General features: G+C 43.1%; 1 protein-coding gene across 1 annotated transcript in view; it reads right to left on the bottom strand.

The window, feature by feature from the left end:
- The window catches only part of LOC110503758 (t-SNARE domain-containing protein 1-like), a 118569-nt gene that overhangs the window by 76629 nt on the left and 27295 nt on the right, over positions 1–14645 (bottom strand). Inside the window, exons 3-4 of the mRNA XM_036970577.1 lie at positions 6054–6131; positions 5792–5861 (exon numbers count right to left, since the gene is read on the bottom strand). Coding sequence (XP_036826472.1) covers positions 5792–5861; positions 6054–6131 — 148 coding nt within the window. The remainder of the gene's footprint in view (positions 1–5791; positions 5862–6053; positions 6132–14645) is intronic.

Raw genomic sequence — 14645 nt, 5'->3', positions numbered from 1 at the left:
GTGATTAGTGTCCCTCGTTTTAAGGTCAACCCTGTTACATGAACTGAACTCTCATTTTAAGGTCAACCCTGTTACATGAACTGAACTCTCATTTTAAGGTCAACCCTGTTACATGAGCTGAACTCTCATTTTAAGGTCAACCCTGTTACATGAACTGAACTCTCATTTTAAGGTCAACCCTGTTACATGAACTGAACTCTCATTTTAAGGTCAACCCTGTTACATGAACTGAACTCTCATTTTAAGGTCAACCCTGTTACATGAACTGAACTCTCATTTTAAGGTCAACCCTGTTACATGAACTGAACTCTCATTTTAATATGGTGAAACTATTCCTTTTTAATGTTTTTCTTTTAAAGAAACAATAAACAAATCATAGTCTATAAGCAAGTGAGCGTGTTCTGCTCTTTTTGGCCATTTTATGGTGTTTTATGGTGCAAAACTGAACATAACACATCATCCCTGTTACCTATAGATAAGCAGGACAGAAATGTTTTACCAACTACCTTTTTTTGTGAAACTTGCATTAAATTGCCACTCCTTGTTGCGCACAACCAGCTTCCGTTCTCCCTATCATAAGGGGATTTAAGATTGAATTGTCAACCCTGTTATGGTCAACCCTGTTATGGTCAACCCTGTTATGGTCAACCCTTTTACTTTATTTGGCAGTGAATTGGCACTTACTATAGTCATTTTTTTACATTTTACCTCTTGTTTTTATGAAGTTGGACCAAGTTACACTTCTTAAAAGGCACTGAATTGGTGGAACGACCACTCTGTCTCCAACAGCAATCAGCATCGCCAAACCAACCGTAATCTCAGTGAAATAGTGATGTCTCTGGATGAGGTTTTGTTAGTTGTTTTTAGGTTTAGGTGAGGGCTGAGGCTAGTGATATTGTGTTGAGGCAACGTGGAGGATGAAACTGAACTGGTTGAAATTAAACCGTGTCTGTGAGCTCATATGACCTTAGAAATAAGCAGTCTGTCTCAACAGAACCCTGCTGGCTCTCTCTCTCTCTCTCTCTCTCTCTCTCTCTCTCTCTCTCTCTCTCTCTCTCTCTCTCTCTCTCTCTCTCTCTCTCTCTCTCTCTCTCTCTCTCTCTCTCTCTCTCTCTCTCTCTCTCTCTCTCTCTCTCACTCTCTCTCTCTCTCTGGAATGCTAAGGAGAAAGTCATTGGAGGTGACTGATTGCAATTCACATGATATTTTGACATACTTTTCTGCTGCTGAGTCCCTACTCTTGAGATCTTTGTGGGGGCGCCAGTGACTAACAGATCTCGATAGCTTTGTAATGTGATACGTCAGAAGAGTGTGAGAGGGTCCTCTAGAGTGGGCGATGTGAACCGAGAGTTTGGCACAACACACTGCTCAGTACAGTGGCATAAACCTACACAGATGATCCATAGCAACTAACTCTCTAGAACAGGTGCAAACTGACTCATAGATGATCCACGGGAATGAATTAAAACAGGTCATAATGGATTCTTATGTTTAGTACGTGAAGCATTGGAAGATGATGATAATGTTGATGATAAGTGATGTGTTGTACATTTGACATGTTATTTGTTGCATGGTTTTAAGTTAAAACCATTGAAGTACAAGTTATCCCAATCCATGTCATATAGTGAGTACAGTGTAGGCCTGAGGACAACATAATTAGGATATTCACCTCCTGTGTATTAGGTTAACTCATTTCATGCCTGCAGATCCAAAGGCACAGTCCTTCTCCACATAGATCAGTCATGTTGTTCCTGTTGTGGCGTGATGGTGCATGAACTAGCCGTGAGTTTACCGTAATCCTCTGGATGTCTGAGAAGTCTTTGACTGAACCGTTAAACGATGACACATCAGTCAGAGGTTTAGCCATCTTATTAATCCCTTTGGTTCCTATGTGTGTGTGTGTGTGTGTGTGTGTGTGTGTGTGTGTGTGTGTGTGTGTGTGTGCGTGCGTGCGTGCGTGCGTGCGTGCGTTTGTGTGTGTGTGCATGTTTCCTTTACCTACCTAAGACACAACAGAGGGCCACAGTCAAGCTTATTGGTGACAGTATGCAGGTGGATTTAAATACAAGCTTATTAGTGACAGTATGCAGGTGGATTTAAATACAAGCTTATTAGTGACAGTATGCAGGTGGATTTAAATACAAGCTTATTAGTGACAGTATGCAGGTGGATTTAAAAGCACTTTGAGCACACTTATGATCCAGCATGGTGAACCAACTCCAACTTTCAGCTGCATCAGGGTAAAATGATTGTCTAGATATTTTTCCTGGATATTATAAGTACCTCATCCAGCCCACAGCTACGGACTCTGATTAACCCAGGATACAGTATCTGCTCCACCCACCCATTTAACAGCAGCTTTTACATGTGTTCTAGTACTACCGGTCTTGCATGAATGGGGGAAGCAAGGCTGTTTTCATGAGTGGTTTGAATGCAGAGTGACAGAGACACAGCACAATAAGTCATACACCAAAAACACAGAGGTCATACTTTCTCTGGATTTAGGGGGCATACTTGAAGCTCAACTTATTTCTCCCTTCAGAAGCTAGCGTGACAACCTCGAGATCGCTCTCTCTCTCTCACTCTCACTCTTTCTGTCTCTGAAAAAACAGGAAGTCTATTTTCCCACTGTTTTCCACTAGGTTGTCTTGGTTCTTCCCACAGTGGCCAGAGAATTACAGTGACATGTCCCTGGTTCTGAGTTCACTAATACACTGAGGACTGTCTGTCTGTCTATTTTTCCCCTCATTTCCTCTCTCCAGATTTAGATCAATATTTGAGGACTAGGGTGGGGAGGTACGGAGAAGGTCTCTCTAGCCGTGTTCATCCCTGGGTCTCTACAGGGAGCACCAGGACAGAATGTACTGTACATCAGACCTGGGTTCAAATCATATTCAGAATCCTACCTTTAGTGTTTGATTTATCCCAGCGTTTCCCAAACTCGGTCCTGGAGAACCGAAGGGGCACGTTTAGTCTTTTGACCCAACACGCCACAGCTGATTCAAATAATCAACACTTGATTATGAGGTCATTATTTGAATCAGCTGTGTAGTGCTAGTGCAATAAAACTAAATGTGCACCCCTTGGGGTCTCCAGGACCGAGTTTGGGTAGACTGCTGTAGACTGTCTGGACAATCAACTTGGCAGATTTTGCAGTCGTGCGATTGTTTCATTGTTTCCATTGCGCCACTTAAACTCAGTCAAGCCCTGATAAAGTATCTGAAATGAATTAAAATAGTACTTGAACTCAGGTCTGCTGTACTGTGCAGTATGTTGTGTCCAAGCTAGGCTAGAGGGGACCAGAGGAGCACCAGGCTCAGAGGTCAAGCCTGCACAGAGAGCACCAGACACTAAATCAATGTTCTTATTGCAGATCTCCACAACACGGTCTAGGGAGATTTGGTGAATTTAGAGAGTATTTGTTCAAGGCCTCTCACGCAAGCATGCATGCAGGCACCACAGCAGTACTATGTAGTTTCTTCTTCATCCCTCCTTCAAGCCTTGTCTATCGCTCTCTCTCTCTATATCATGCGATTTCATTAAATTAATTGTTCCATAGTGCTGTCTTTAAAAAAAAAAATAGAGTATGATTATATTGACTCAAATAAACCCATGTACCATTGTAGAAAATGAATTACTTTAGTGGAAAAAATTAATTATGTTTCTACATATTAGCACAGGGCTAATTTAGCTAATGGTCTTCAGAGTAAATGTTTTTTCATCAACAAATAGAAGCATATTTGACATGCTTGTTTTATCAATAATATATTTCGCAGCACATTAGTTTGGTGGATTTTTTAATAGATGTGAATTTAGCAGAATATTTATTGACGGTAAAAAGGCAGTATAGTATGGTAGTACTGTGCAGTTATGTGTGGAGGTTGTTTATAGGAACATCAGTGTGTCTGATGTAACACTATTTAATATCCCATCAAAAATGTCATCATATCTTTTTATAGCCCCATGAAAAAACATAGGGGTTATTTGCTAAAAGGTTCGTGATAGGGGTTATTTGCTAACTCCTTGATAAATGTGGATCTGTCTCTGCAAGATAAAAGCCCTGGGTACATACAGTAATTGACAAAACGTTTCCTACAGTATCCTCCATCTATAGCTCCAGTGTCTGTACTGTAATGTACTGTATTGTGTGAGGGCTTTGCTGTGGGGAGCCCGTGGCAGAAGGTTTGCCTTATGGCTGGTTGAGGAGAGGCTCTCCGAGGCCCTCTGCGGCAGTTGGCCTTCTGTCTGTCTGTCAGAGCAGAATCTGTTCTCTTCCCCCTCTTCTCCTCCCTCTCTCCTCTCCTTCATCTCACCTCTCCTTCATCTCGCCTCTCCTCCCTCTTCTTCTCCCCCTCTTCTCCCCCTCTCCTCCCCATCTCCTCTCCCTCTCCTCTTTCTCCTCTCCTCTAAACAGTGTCCTCGTCCTCTGGTGGGTTACGGACAAGTCGCCACAGAATGCCTAATGCACTAACAAAGACAATGACACTCAGAGGGTGGGAGCGATTAATCCACTTAGACTTTTGCTGTGTGCATTTCCACGATTACAAATTCTATTAACCGTGAGATTGTGGTTGTAGCCGGAAGTAGAGAGGTAGACCGTGGGTGCAGATGGTCAGTTAACATTCTTAACCAGAGGCACGAAGGAAATGTGTTTTGATTTGGCTTCTTCTCTCTTTCAAAGGCGTTTGTGTGTACTGTAAAATATGCCCACCATTACAATAGTAGATGAAGACAATCCTCTCTCGTGAAAATGTTTAAAAATCCACCCCATCAATCAACCATCCTCGCTACAGTTACGGTTGTACCATTCAACCATTCAACTGCACCATTCAACCATTCAACTGCACCATTCAACCATTCAACTGCACCATTCAACCATTCAACTGCACGATTCAACCGTTCAACTGCACCATTCAATAATTCAACTGCACCATTCAGCAATTCAAATGCACCATTCAACTGCACCATTCAACCATAATTTCAAGACACTAGAATACATACATTACTGTAGCTGTTGACAGCTGACACAGAGGGGTCACATCACATGGAAAACCGTATTGTTTATAGTAATTCAGAGCAGTGAGCCCAGATCATTGTGTATAATGGTTCACTTCCTGCATCAATATTGATGAACAGAAAGCAAAAGAAACACACACACACATCCACACGCATGCACACACACACACACACACCCACACGCACGCACCCACGCACGCACGCACGCACGCACGCACCCACACACACACACACACACACACACACACACACAAAGAGTCAGACAGTGTAGGTTTCCAAGGTGGTCATAAAATAAATGTTGATAGAATTGATGACATGCAAGGCAGCACAGTGGGGTGTAATGCATTTTAAACAGACACAATCATCTCAGATTGGCCACTTTGTCATCCGGCAGGAATTTGGTAATTGCTGGCAGCTCAACCTAAACAAGTAGAATCAATATCAGCTATGAAAAAGGAAGTTGAAACAAAGAGAAAATATTCTCTGTTCTGGAGCTACTGGGTTTAATGTGACCCTCGGCATGATTAAAGGACAGACAGACAAGCAGCATGAACACTCAGAGGCTATGTATCAGGCTACACTTTAACTGTAGCTAATGCATGGTTGCAGCAGTATGTGATGTCAACAACACAGCAATACATGGTTAGTGTTCAGACGGTTGGTTAATTGAGGGAGGAAGCCGTTGATTGACTCGCTTGAGTTGCACACTAATGTGTTGATATGAATATCTAAGTACTTTAATTTCCGTGCGTGTGTGCGTGTTGTGATTACTCACAGGCTCTGTCGCAGTTCAGCAGTGTCTCTGGACGTTCCTAATGATTGAAGACTCTTCTCTAATGTTACAACTGAGAAGGGGAGGAACATATAGTATTGTAAACATCAAAGATGTTCAAGTGCTTTTAGAGTAATGTATCAAAAGTATAACAGAAAAGACACTTGCACGCACACGTACACGCACACGCGTACACACGTACACACACACACACACACACACACACACACACACACACACACACACACATATTTACAAGACTCACCATTTGCATTGATCTGGAAAATGTTGGAGGAGGTCTCTTGAAACACGTCTTGCAGCTCTGAGGAGCTGACCTGTGTTGCTTGGAGAAGACATGATTTCAGTTCAATGGAGCATGATAAAAACACACCAATAACAAGGCAGATATTTGAGATAAAACACAACAATGTTCCATCATGAAAAGTGTTACAGTGAATATGGGGTTTAGCCTTGTCCAGGACTGTAATCCGGGGTACATCGACTATGAACCAAACACCTTAGGTAACTGCTAAATAGCTCTGAGGGAATGTACATTGTTTTCCTAATGACCTGAAGGTCATTACCACTTCAGAAGTCACGACAGGTAAGAATATTTATTTATTTTTTCTGATAGCAGTGAGCAGGAAGTAAATTGCTGGGAGTCGTGAGTCCAGCTGATGGGTTATGTGGGCAAGACTATTCTCCCTGATCAAAAGGACAGAATGTCACAGAGCAAGAACGCCAGAAAGAACTGATCATTGTCAACTGGGGAAAAGCAACAGCAGAAGAACATAGTGGCACACAGAAAACACAGGCCAAGGTCGGACTCTGTCTAATTCTGACCCCTAAAGTGACTGTAATTGAGTAATTGGAAAGTTATTTTTTGACATTTTTATCAGACCAGTAGTGTTTCGGCAGGTGTGAAAATGACAATGGGTGGTGGGGGATTACTGGATGGAATGAAAAGATACGGGAAAAGAGAGAGGAAGTATGTTGAACCTGCATACTGTATAAGCATTGTTCCATTAATTAAGCTGTGCTTTAAAACCACAATTGAGGCACAGAATAACAAAAGAAAGGTTTGCAGTTCACTGAGACATAGGATCGTCATGTCTGCATATTAAGGGTCATTCACTTGATTTAACAAACTATGGACAGTTTGCTGTGGTGGAAACAATAGGGATTAAGTCAAACGTACACGCTACATGATAGCGATACATTTTCAAATGGTGTCATTTTTCAGTACAATGACCTTTACTTCCCCTAGAGTGATCTACATACTCCCGCCTTCAACACACGCTTGTCCAGTTCTTCCCATCGTTATGATAAATGGCGGATGCTCAATGTTCATGCTACTTCACATGGAACCATCGCTGTCTGTGTGGAGGAACTCAGAGGGCTAAGTCATCCCTCTCCTCGCATCAGTGACCCAGTGTTTCACACTCTGCTGATGGAGGGATAGAGGGAGAGATGGAAGGATGGAGGACTACAGAAGGGTGACACAAGGTCACCCAATGATACGGATGGTCAGTGCGATTTCAGGGGGGACATTGATTACTCTGCACCATTCTACCCACTAACCAGTGGCATTACCCTGGTCTCTCTTCTGTCTGTTCATCCTTGTATGCCATCTGATTAGGCTTTGTTTGTCTCTGTGAGTATGTGAGTGTTCATATATGTGTGTGGGTGTAACTTCTCAGACTACACTTGGTTGGGGGCTTAGCTAGTTGGGTTGGCTTAGCCAGCTGTATTTGAGTGTGTGTGCATGCTTATGTGTAGTCAGGTCTGCAATGTGTGTGTGATGTCTGACCACGCCCGGTTCACGGTAGAACGAGTTGAATGTGTGTGAGACAGATATCGTGGCAGGCCCAGCCATCCACTGCAGACTGCTGTGTTACGTAAACCCCCCCCTGCTGGTGGGGAAGCGGTAGCACGACGGGATCACTTCTAAGCCCTTTATCTTCCACCACCTGGATCCAGCCCCACTCTCTCTTCAATTATCACACACACACGCGCACACGCACATACGCACACACATACACACGTACACGCGCACACACACGCACACACACAGACACAGGCACACACACACGAAGACCTGCTTGAAAACAGCACTCCCATATGAAAAGATATGCAAATATAGCACCATTGGAAAGTATTAAGATCCCTTGACTTCTTCCACATTTTGTTACATTACTGCCTTATTCTGAATTAAATAAATACAAATCTCAGCAAGCTACACACAATACCCCATAATGACAAAGCGAAAACATTTTTTTTTTACATTTTTGTATAAAACCCCCCCAGAAATACCATATTTACATAAGTATTCAGACCCTTTGCTATGAGTCTCGAAACTGAGCTCAAGTGCATCCTGTTTCCATTGATCATCCTTGAGATGTTTCACCAACTTAATTGGAATCTGCCTGTGGTAAATTCATTTGACTGGACATGATTTGGAAAGGCACACAGCTGTCTATTTAAGGTTCCACAGTTGACAGTGCATGTCAGGGCAAAAGCCAAGCCATGAGGTCGAAGGAATTGTCCGTAGTTTGGAACCATCAAGAGTCTTGCTAGAGCTGGCCGCCCAGCCAAACTGAGCAATCGGGAGAGAAGGACCTTGGTCAGGGAGGTGACCAAGAACCCGATGGTCACTCTGACATAGCTCCAGAGTTCCTCAGTGGAGATGGGAGTACCTTCCAGAAGGACAACCATCTCTACAGCACTCCACCAATCAGGCCTTTATGGCCAGACAGAAGCCACTCCTCATTAACTTCTCTAGGGTAGGGGGCAGCATTGGGAATTACGGATGAAAAGCATGCCCAAATTAAACTGCCTGCTACTCAGCCACAAAAGCTAGAATATGCATATAATTAGTAGATTTGGACAGAAAACACTCTGAAGTTTCTAAAACTCTTTGAATGATGTCTGTTAAAACAACCCAAACAGATATCCGCCATGTTGTGTAGTCAACAGAAGTCAGAAATAGCATTATAAATATTCACTTACCTTTAATGATCTTCATCAGAATGCACTCCCAGGAATTCCAGTTCCACAATAAATGTTTGTTTTGTTTGATAATGTCCATCATTTATGTCCAAATACCTCCACTTTGTTAGCGTATTCAGTACACAATTCAAACTCATGACACGCGGTCACTAGCTCATGACGCTATATGCATATTTTAGTAAGGCGCTCAGAGACCAAAACAACCCAAACAGATATCTGCCATGTTGTGTAGTCAACAGAAGTCAGAAACAGCATTATAAATATTCACTTACCTTTAATGATCTTCATCAGAATAAACTCCCAGGAATCCCAGTTCCACAATACATTTTTGTTTTGTTCGATAATGTCCATCATTTATGTCCAAATACCTCCTTTTTGTTAGCGCGTTCAGTACACAATTCAAACTCATGAGGCGCCGTCAATAATGTTCCAACCGGAGAGTTCCTTTGTCTGTAGAATTGCAATGGAACAGAGCTAACTATCACGTGAACGCGCAAGACTGAGCTCGTGGCTCTCTTGCAGACCTCTGACTCATTCCCCTCTCATTCCGCCCACTTCACTGTATAAACATTGTGCGTCATTTTGACTTCTGTTGACTACACAACATGGCGGATATCTGTTTGGGTTGTTTTTGTCTCTGAGCGCCATACTTGAATATGCATATAATTAGTAGATTTGGATAGAAAACACTCTGACGTTTCTAAAACTGTTTGAATGATGTCTGTGAGTATAACAGAACTCATATTGCAGGCAAAAACCTGAGAAGAAATTTCAACTCTTGGCCTATCGAATACACAGTGTCTATGGGGTCATATTGCACTTCCTAAGGCTTCCACTAGATGTCAACAGTCTATAGAACCTTGTTTGATGCTTCTACTGTGAAGTTGGGGCGAATGAGAGGGGAATGATTTAGAGGTCTGCCAGAGAGCCACGAGCTCAGTCTCGCGCGTTCACGTGATAGTTAGCTCTGTTCCATTGCAAATCTACAGACAAAGGAATTCTCCGGTTGGAACATTTATGACCGCGCGTTTTGGAACTACTGAACATAACGCGCCAATGTAAACTCAGATTTTTGGATATAAATATGAACTTTACCGAACAAAACATACATGTATTGTGTAACATGAAGTCCTATGAGTGTCATCTGATCAAGATCATCAAAGGTTAGTGATTCATTTTATCTATATTTCTGCTTTTTGTGACTCCTCTCTTTGGCTGGAAAAATGGCTGTGTTTTTCTGTGACTTGGTTCTGACCTAACATAATCATTTGGTTTGTGGCTGGATTTACAACAAGTGTATCTTTAAAATGGTGTAAAATACATGTATGTTTGAGGAATTCTAATTATGGGATTTCTGTTGTTTCGAATTTGGCGCCCTGCAGTTTCACTGGCTGTTGACGAGGTGGGATGCTACCATCCCACGTACCCTAGAGAGGTTAAAAGGCACATGACAGCCCATTTGGAGTTCATGAGAAACAAGATTCTCTGGTCTGATGAAACCAAGATTGAACTCTTTGGCTTGAATGCCAAGATTCACGCCTGGAGGAAACCTATCACAATCCCTACGGTGAAGCATGGTGGTGGCAGAATCATGGGGCTGTTTTTCAGTTGCTGGGACTGGGAGACTAGTCAGGATTGAGGGAAAGATTAACGGAGCAAAGTACAGAGACCTCCTTAATGAAAAACTTCTCCAGAGCGCTCAGGACCTCAAACTGAGCAAAGGTTCACCTTCCAACAAGACAATGACCCTTAACACACGCAGGAGTGTCTTTGGGACAAGTTTTTGAATGTCCTTGAGTGGCCCAGCCAGAGTTCGGACTTGAACTCGATCAAACATCTCTGGAGAGACCTGAAAATTAATGTCCAGCAACTCTCCCCATCCAACCTGACAGAGCTTGAGAGGATCTGCAAAGAAGAATGGGAGAAACTTCCAAAATACAGGTGTGCCGAGCTTGTAGCGCCATACCCAAGAAGACTCGAAGCTGTAATCGCTGCCAAAGGTGCTGCAACAAAGTGCTGAGTAAAGGGTCTGAATACTTATGTAAACGTGATATTTATGTTATATTTTATTTTCTAAATTAGCAAACATTTCTAAAAACCTGTTTTTGCTTTGTCATTATGGGGTATTGAGTGTAGACTGATGAGGAAAAAACTATTGAATCAATTTTAGAAAAAGGCTGTAATGTTACAAAATGTGGAAAAAGTGGAGGGGTCTGAATACTTTCCGAATGCACTGTATACAAACGTTGTCATGAGCAACCTCTCTCCTTCCTTTTCACTGTATTTACCCATCACTATCTGACACGAACACACACACACACACACACACACACACACACACACACACACACACACACACACATGACAACGACTAGTGGAGGGTATCTGACACAGTCATTACTCTAGTGTCCCCATGTCCCCGCAAGGTGGTCTTGGATTCCTGGCGGCTACACTGGACAGTGTCCTGGCTCTCTGCCTGACAAGCTGGCATGGAAAGAACAAGGGATGGAGGGAGGTGGAGAGAGGAAAGGAATGGAGTGGAGAGAATAGAGAAGGGTGAGGCAGGATGAAAGACCAAGATAGGGATAGAAAGGTAGCCAGGCCTGGGAACATTTTTAGATAGGCATTTAAAAATGTTTAATGTGTTTAATTGGGTCTTTTTTCTTCCTTGGTCTACTATCTGTCTCTACAGTGCTTTGGAAGAAGTCTGAAACTATAATCACGTCATGATGTCTATCAGATCTACATCCAACTGCATCACTCAGCACAATCTCCATAAAGAGAGTGCAAAGGGAAGTGATTAAAATGTGTCTTCACACTGCAGTACGACAGGTTGAGAAATGCTGAACAACCGATACAGAAGCTGCTGATTTCTCCCTACACACACGCAAACACGCAAAACACACACAGTGCTACCGTGATGAATGAAAACCTCAGCAGCACGCGAGAGACAAATTAACATCCTGGCCTTTGCAGTGTCGCTTGTCGATACGGCAAATGTACTATCTGCAACACGTTCAATTATACTCTCAAATCAGAAAGCAACTTAATCAAAAGCTCCCATCTCATTATCTTCGAGGTCAGCAGCTGTCGTTCCACTGTGGAAACTCTTCCTAAAACAGGGCCAGGCTGGGCATAGACCCACTGCAGGGGAAAAATAGCTTTTTCTAATTTCTTGCTCCCAGAGGATGGTAGCTTCCAACTTCTAAAGACTATTTCAGTATGTGATGCCTTTTTATACTTACACACAAATAGTTTTGTTTGAGACAAAAAAGTATGCCAGTATTTGATTTGAGCGATCTAACCAAGGTCAGTTCATTTTCAGAGCTTGTGTTAACTCCCATAGCTAACTTGGTTTTTAGTCTTCCGAACAATCTACTGTAAGTTCAACACTCGAACAGTCACACTACGCAACTAAACACAGACCATGTTGGGTTGCTATAAAACATGCTTTAGCCTAGCCTGCATACACTGCAGTTGCTATAACAAAGTTAATGCTAGGTTTATTTTGGGGCATGATGTGAGCAGGCCTGGAGATACAGTACCTGTAGTGACAAGGCAACAAAAACACACAACAAGCATTAAAGATTCACCGTTTCAACATAGCTCTACCCTCCACCCACTCCAGAGTGATCTCTTCTCCTCTGTTGGTGTGTTCCAGTCAGGAGACATAGACAATGCAGGAGCGCATTCAATGATGATCATGAAAGCGTCTTCTTCTCCTGTTCCAAAATAACAGTGCATTTAGCCAGAACACCATGCTGTTCAAGCCTTGCTGTTTGCCAGGAAGTCTGATGATAATAGTCCCTTTACAGTTCTCAATCACTCACCCACTCCCCCATCCATAACAAATTAACAAAGTTGGCAAAGATAAAATACAGGCAGAAAATACAACTATTTGTATGTAGCCAACAATATATCTCGAAACATGAATTGTGTCACACTCATAGCTGATATTTCAGATATCCATATACTAAATACATTGAAGTTCTAATGGACTTTCTTAAATGCACTGAGAAATTGTTATGAGTGTGAGCCTCTTCTGCCATCTGCTTGGTGCTAACTGGCTCTCTTTCCCCTGAATTAAACCGCTGATGCCTCATCAATGTTGCTGTATGATGCACAGTACGCAACTACACAAATATGTGTGGGAGAATCTCCTATCAATACGGTTGCCTTCTGTAGCCCTCTAAAAATACCGTCGTGAATATGTTCTGATGCAGTGAGAGTCTGACGCAAAGCTTGACCTTTCGAATGCTAATTACAAATATATATTTCACAATACCTTCGATCATACAGATGTTGATTATTTCAAAAATGTTCTTTAAGCTAGATAAACACATTCATTATTTGTGGTGATTCACCATTGGAACTGTGTTAGCGTGCATGATTATGCATCATCAATCTGACAAAAGAAGCAAAACAAACGACCTTTAACTTACTCCCACAATGTTTTCCAACTCTTGAGCAACACCATCTCTTCCAAGCTGTACGGTATTCTACCATTCTAGTTCTAGTAACATTCTAGTTCTAACCTGAATACGTGACTCTAGACCACTGCAACCAATTCACACCCAGCGGCTCCAATGACATTGTCATGGCTGCTCAGCAAACACCCCACTTGGGCCACTTACGGACCCTCAGCGGTACCTGTGGCTGGTAGAGTGGTCTCTCATCAAAGTCTCCTCCCAGACAAACAGCTCTCCATCCCAACCAATCCTAATGACCGGGGCTGGGGCTGTGGAACAGAGTATTAGAGGGGTCTAACGAGACAGGTCTATCCCAGGGTCAGGCCCAGAAAACAGGGAGAACACGGCGAGAAAAGGCCGAACCAACCTGGTGTGTGCTGCCGGACCAACCTGGGTTCTCTATATTGGCATTACAACTGTTCAAACACACACACCAGGAACAGCAGAGCCCAACAGACAGGTTTTCTCCACAAGCAGACCAAGGAGAGTGCCTCCACTTTTTGACCACAAGTGATCGAAGAGAAGAGATTGGAGAATGAGAGTGAGTGAATGTTCACGAGAGATCACAGACAGACACTACTAGGAGTTTGATAGACTAAGCACCCACACGGGGAGTAGAAGAGAAGAGTTGCATATATGCTGGAAGGGCTTGAAAGGTTTGGCAAGAGAAAGGAAGAGAAAGATTATCCTGACTGACAGCTCCATTAGAGACTCTACCTGGGCTTTGATCATTTCCTGAGCCTCCACTGCTACACAACTCAGTACAGCAGAGTCGCACGCACGCACGCACGCACACACACACACACACACACACACACACACACACACACACACACACACACACACACACACACAGCTCAGTCGGCGCAGGCAGCAAGAACCAGAAGCCACAAACAGCAAATCTGACAGTCTCCGGCCTGCTGAAATGGCCCCGGCTTCACTGTGATCAAAGCTACTCTCTCTGATGGCACAGACCCCCATCTGTCTCCCCATAACACTGAGGCTGCCAGTCTGCTCTTTATACACTAGGGAGAGAGGGAGCGAGCGAGAGAGAGAGAGATATGGGGAAATAAAGGGAGAGAAAGGGGGAAAGAGAGAATGAGATATAAGGGGATATAGTGAGAAAGAGGGAGGGAGAGAGAAAGCGAGAGAGAGAGATAGAGTTGGGGGAAAGAGAGAGAGAGATGGGGAGAGAGAAAGAGAGACAGAGAGGGGGGAGAGAGACTGTCACTGAGTGAATGTGAACACTTCTTTCTACCAGTTTTACAGTATGTAGGAGTTAAGAGACAAAAGAGCTTGTTTGATGTTTGTTTGCTCCTGTCAAATTCATCTTACTTCACTGGGTATTTGAGCTACACCATAATGCCGTGTACCAGCAA

This window comes from Oncorhynchus mykiss, chromosome 3, assembly GCF_013265735.2.
Source record: "Oncorhynchus mykiss isolate Arlee chromosome 3, USDA_OmykA_1.1, whole genome shotgun sequence".
Taxonomy (NCBI): Eukaryota; Metazoa; Chordata; class Actinopteri; order Salmoniformes; family Salmonidae; genus Oncorhynchus; species Oncorhynchus mykiss.
The sequence above is the reverse complement of the archived record's forward strand: the minus strand, read 5'-3'. Positions and strand labels throughout refer to the sequence as shown.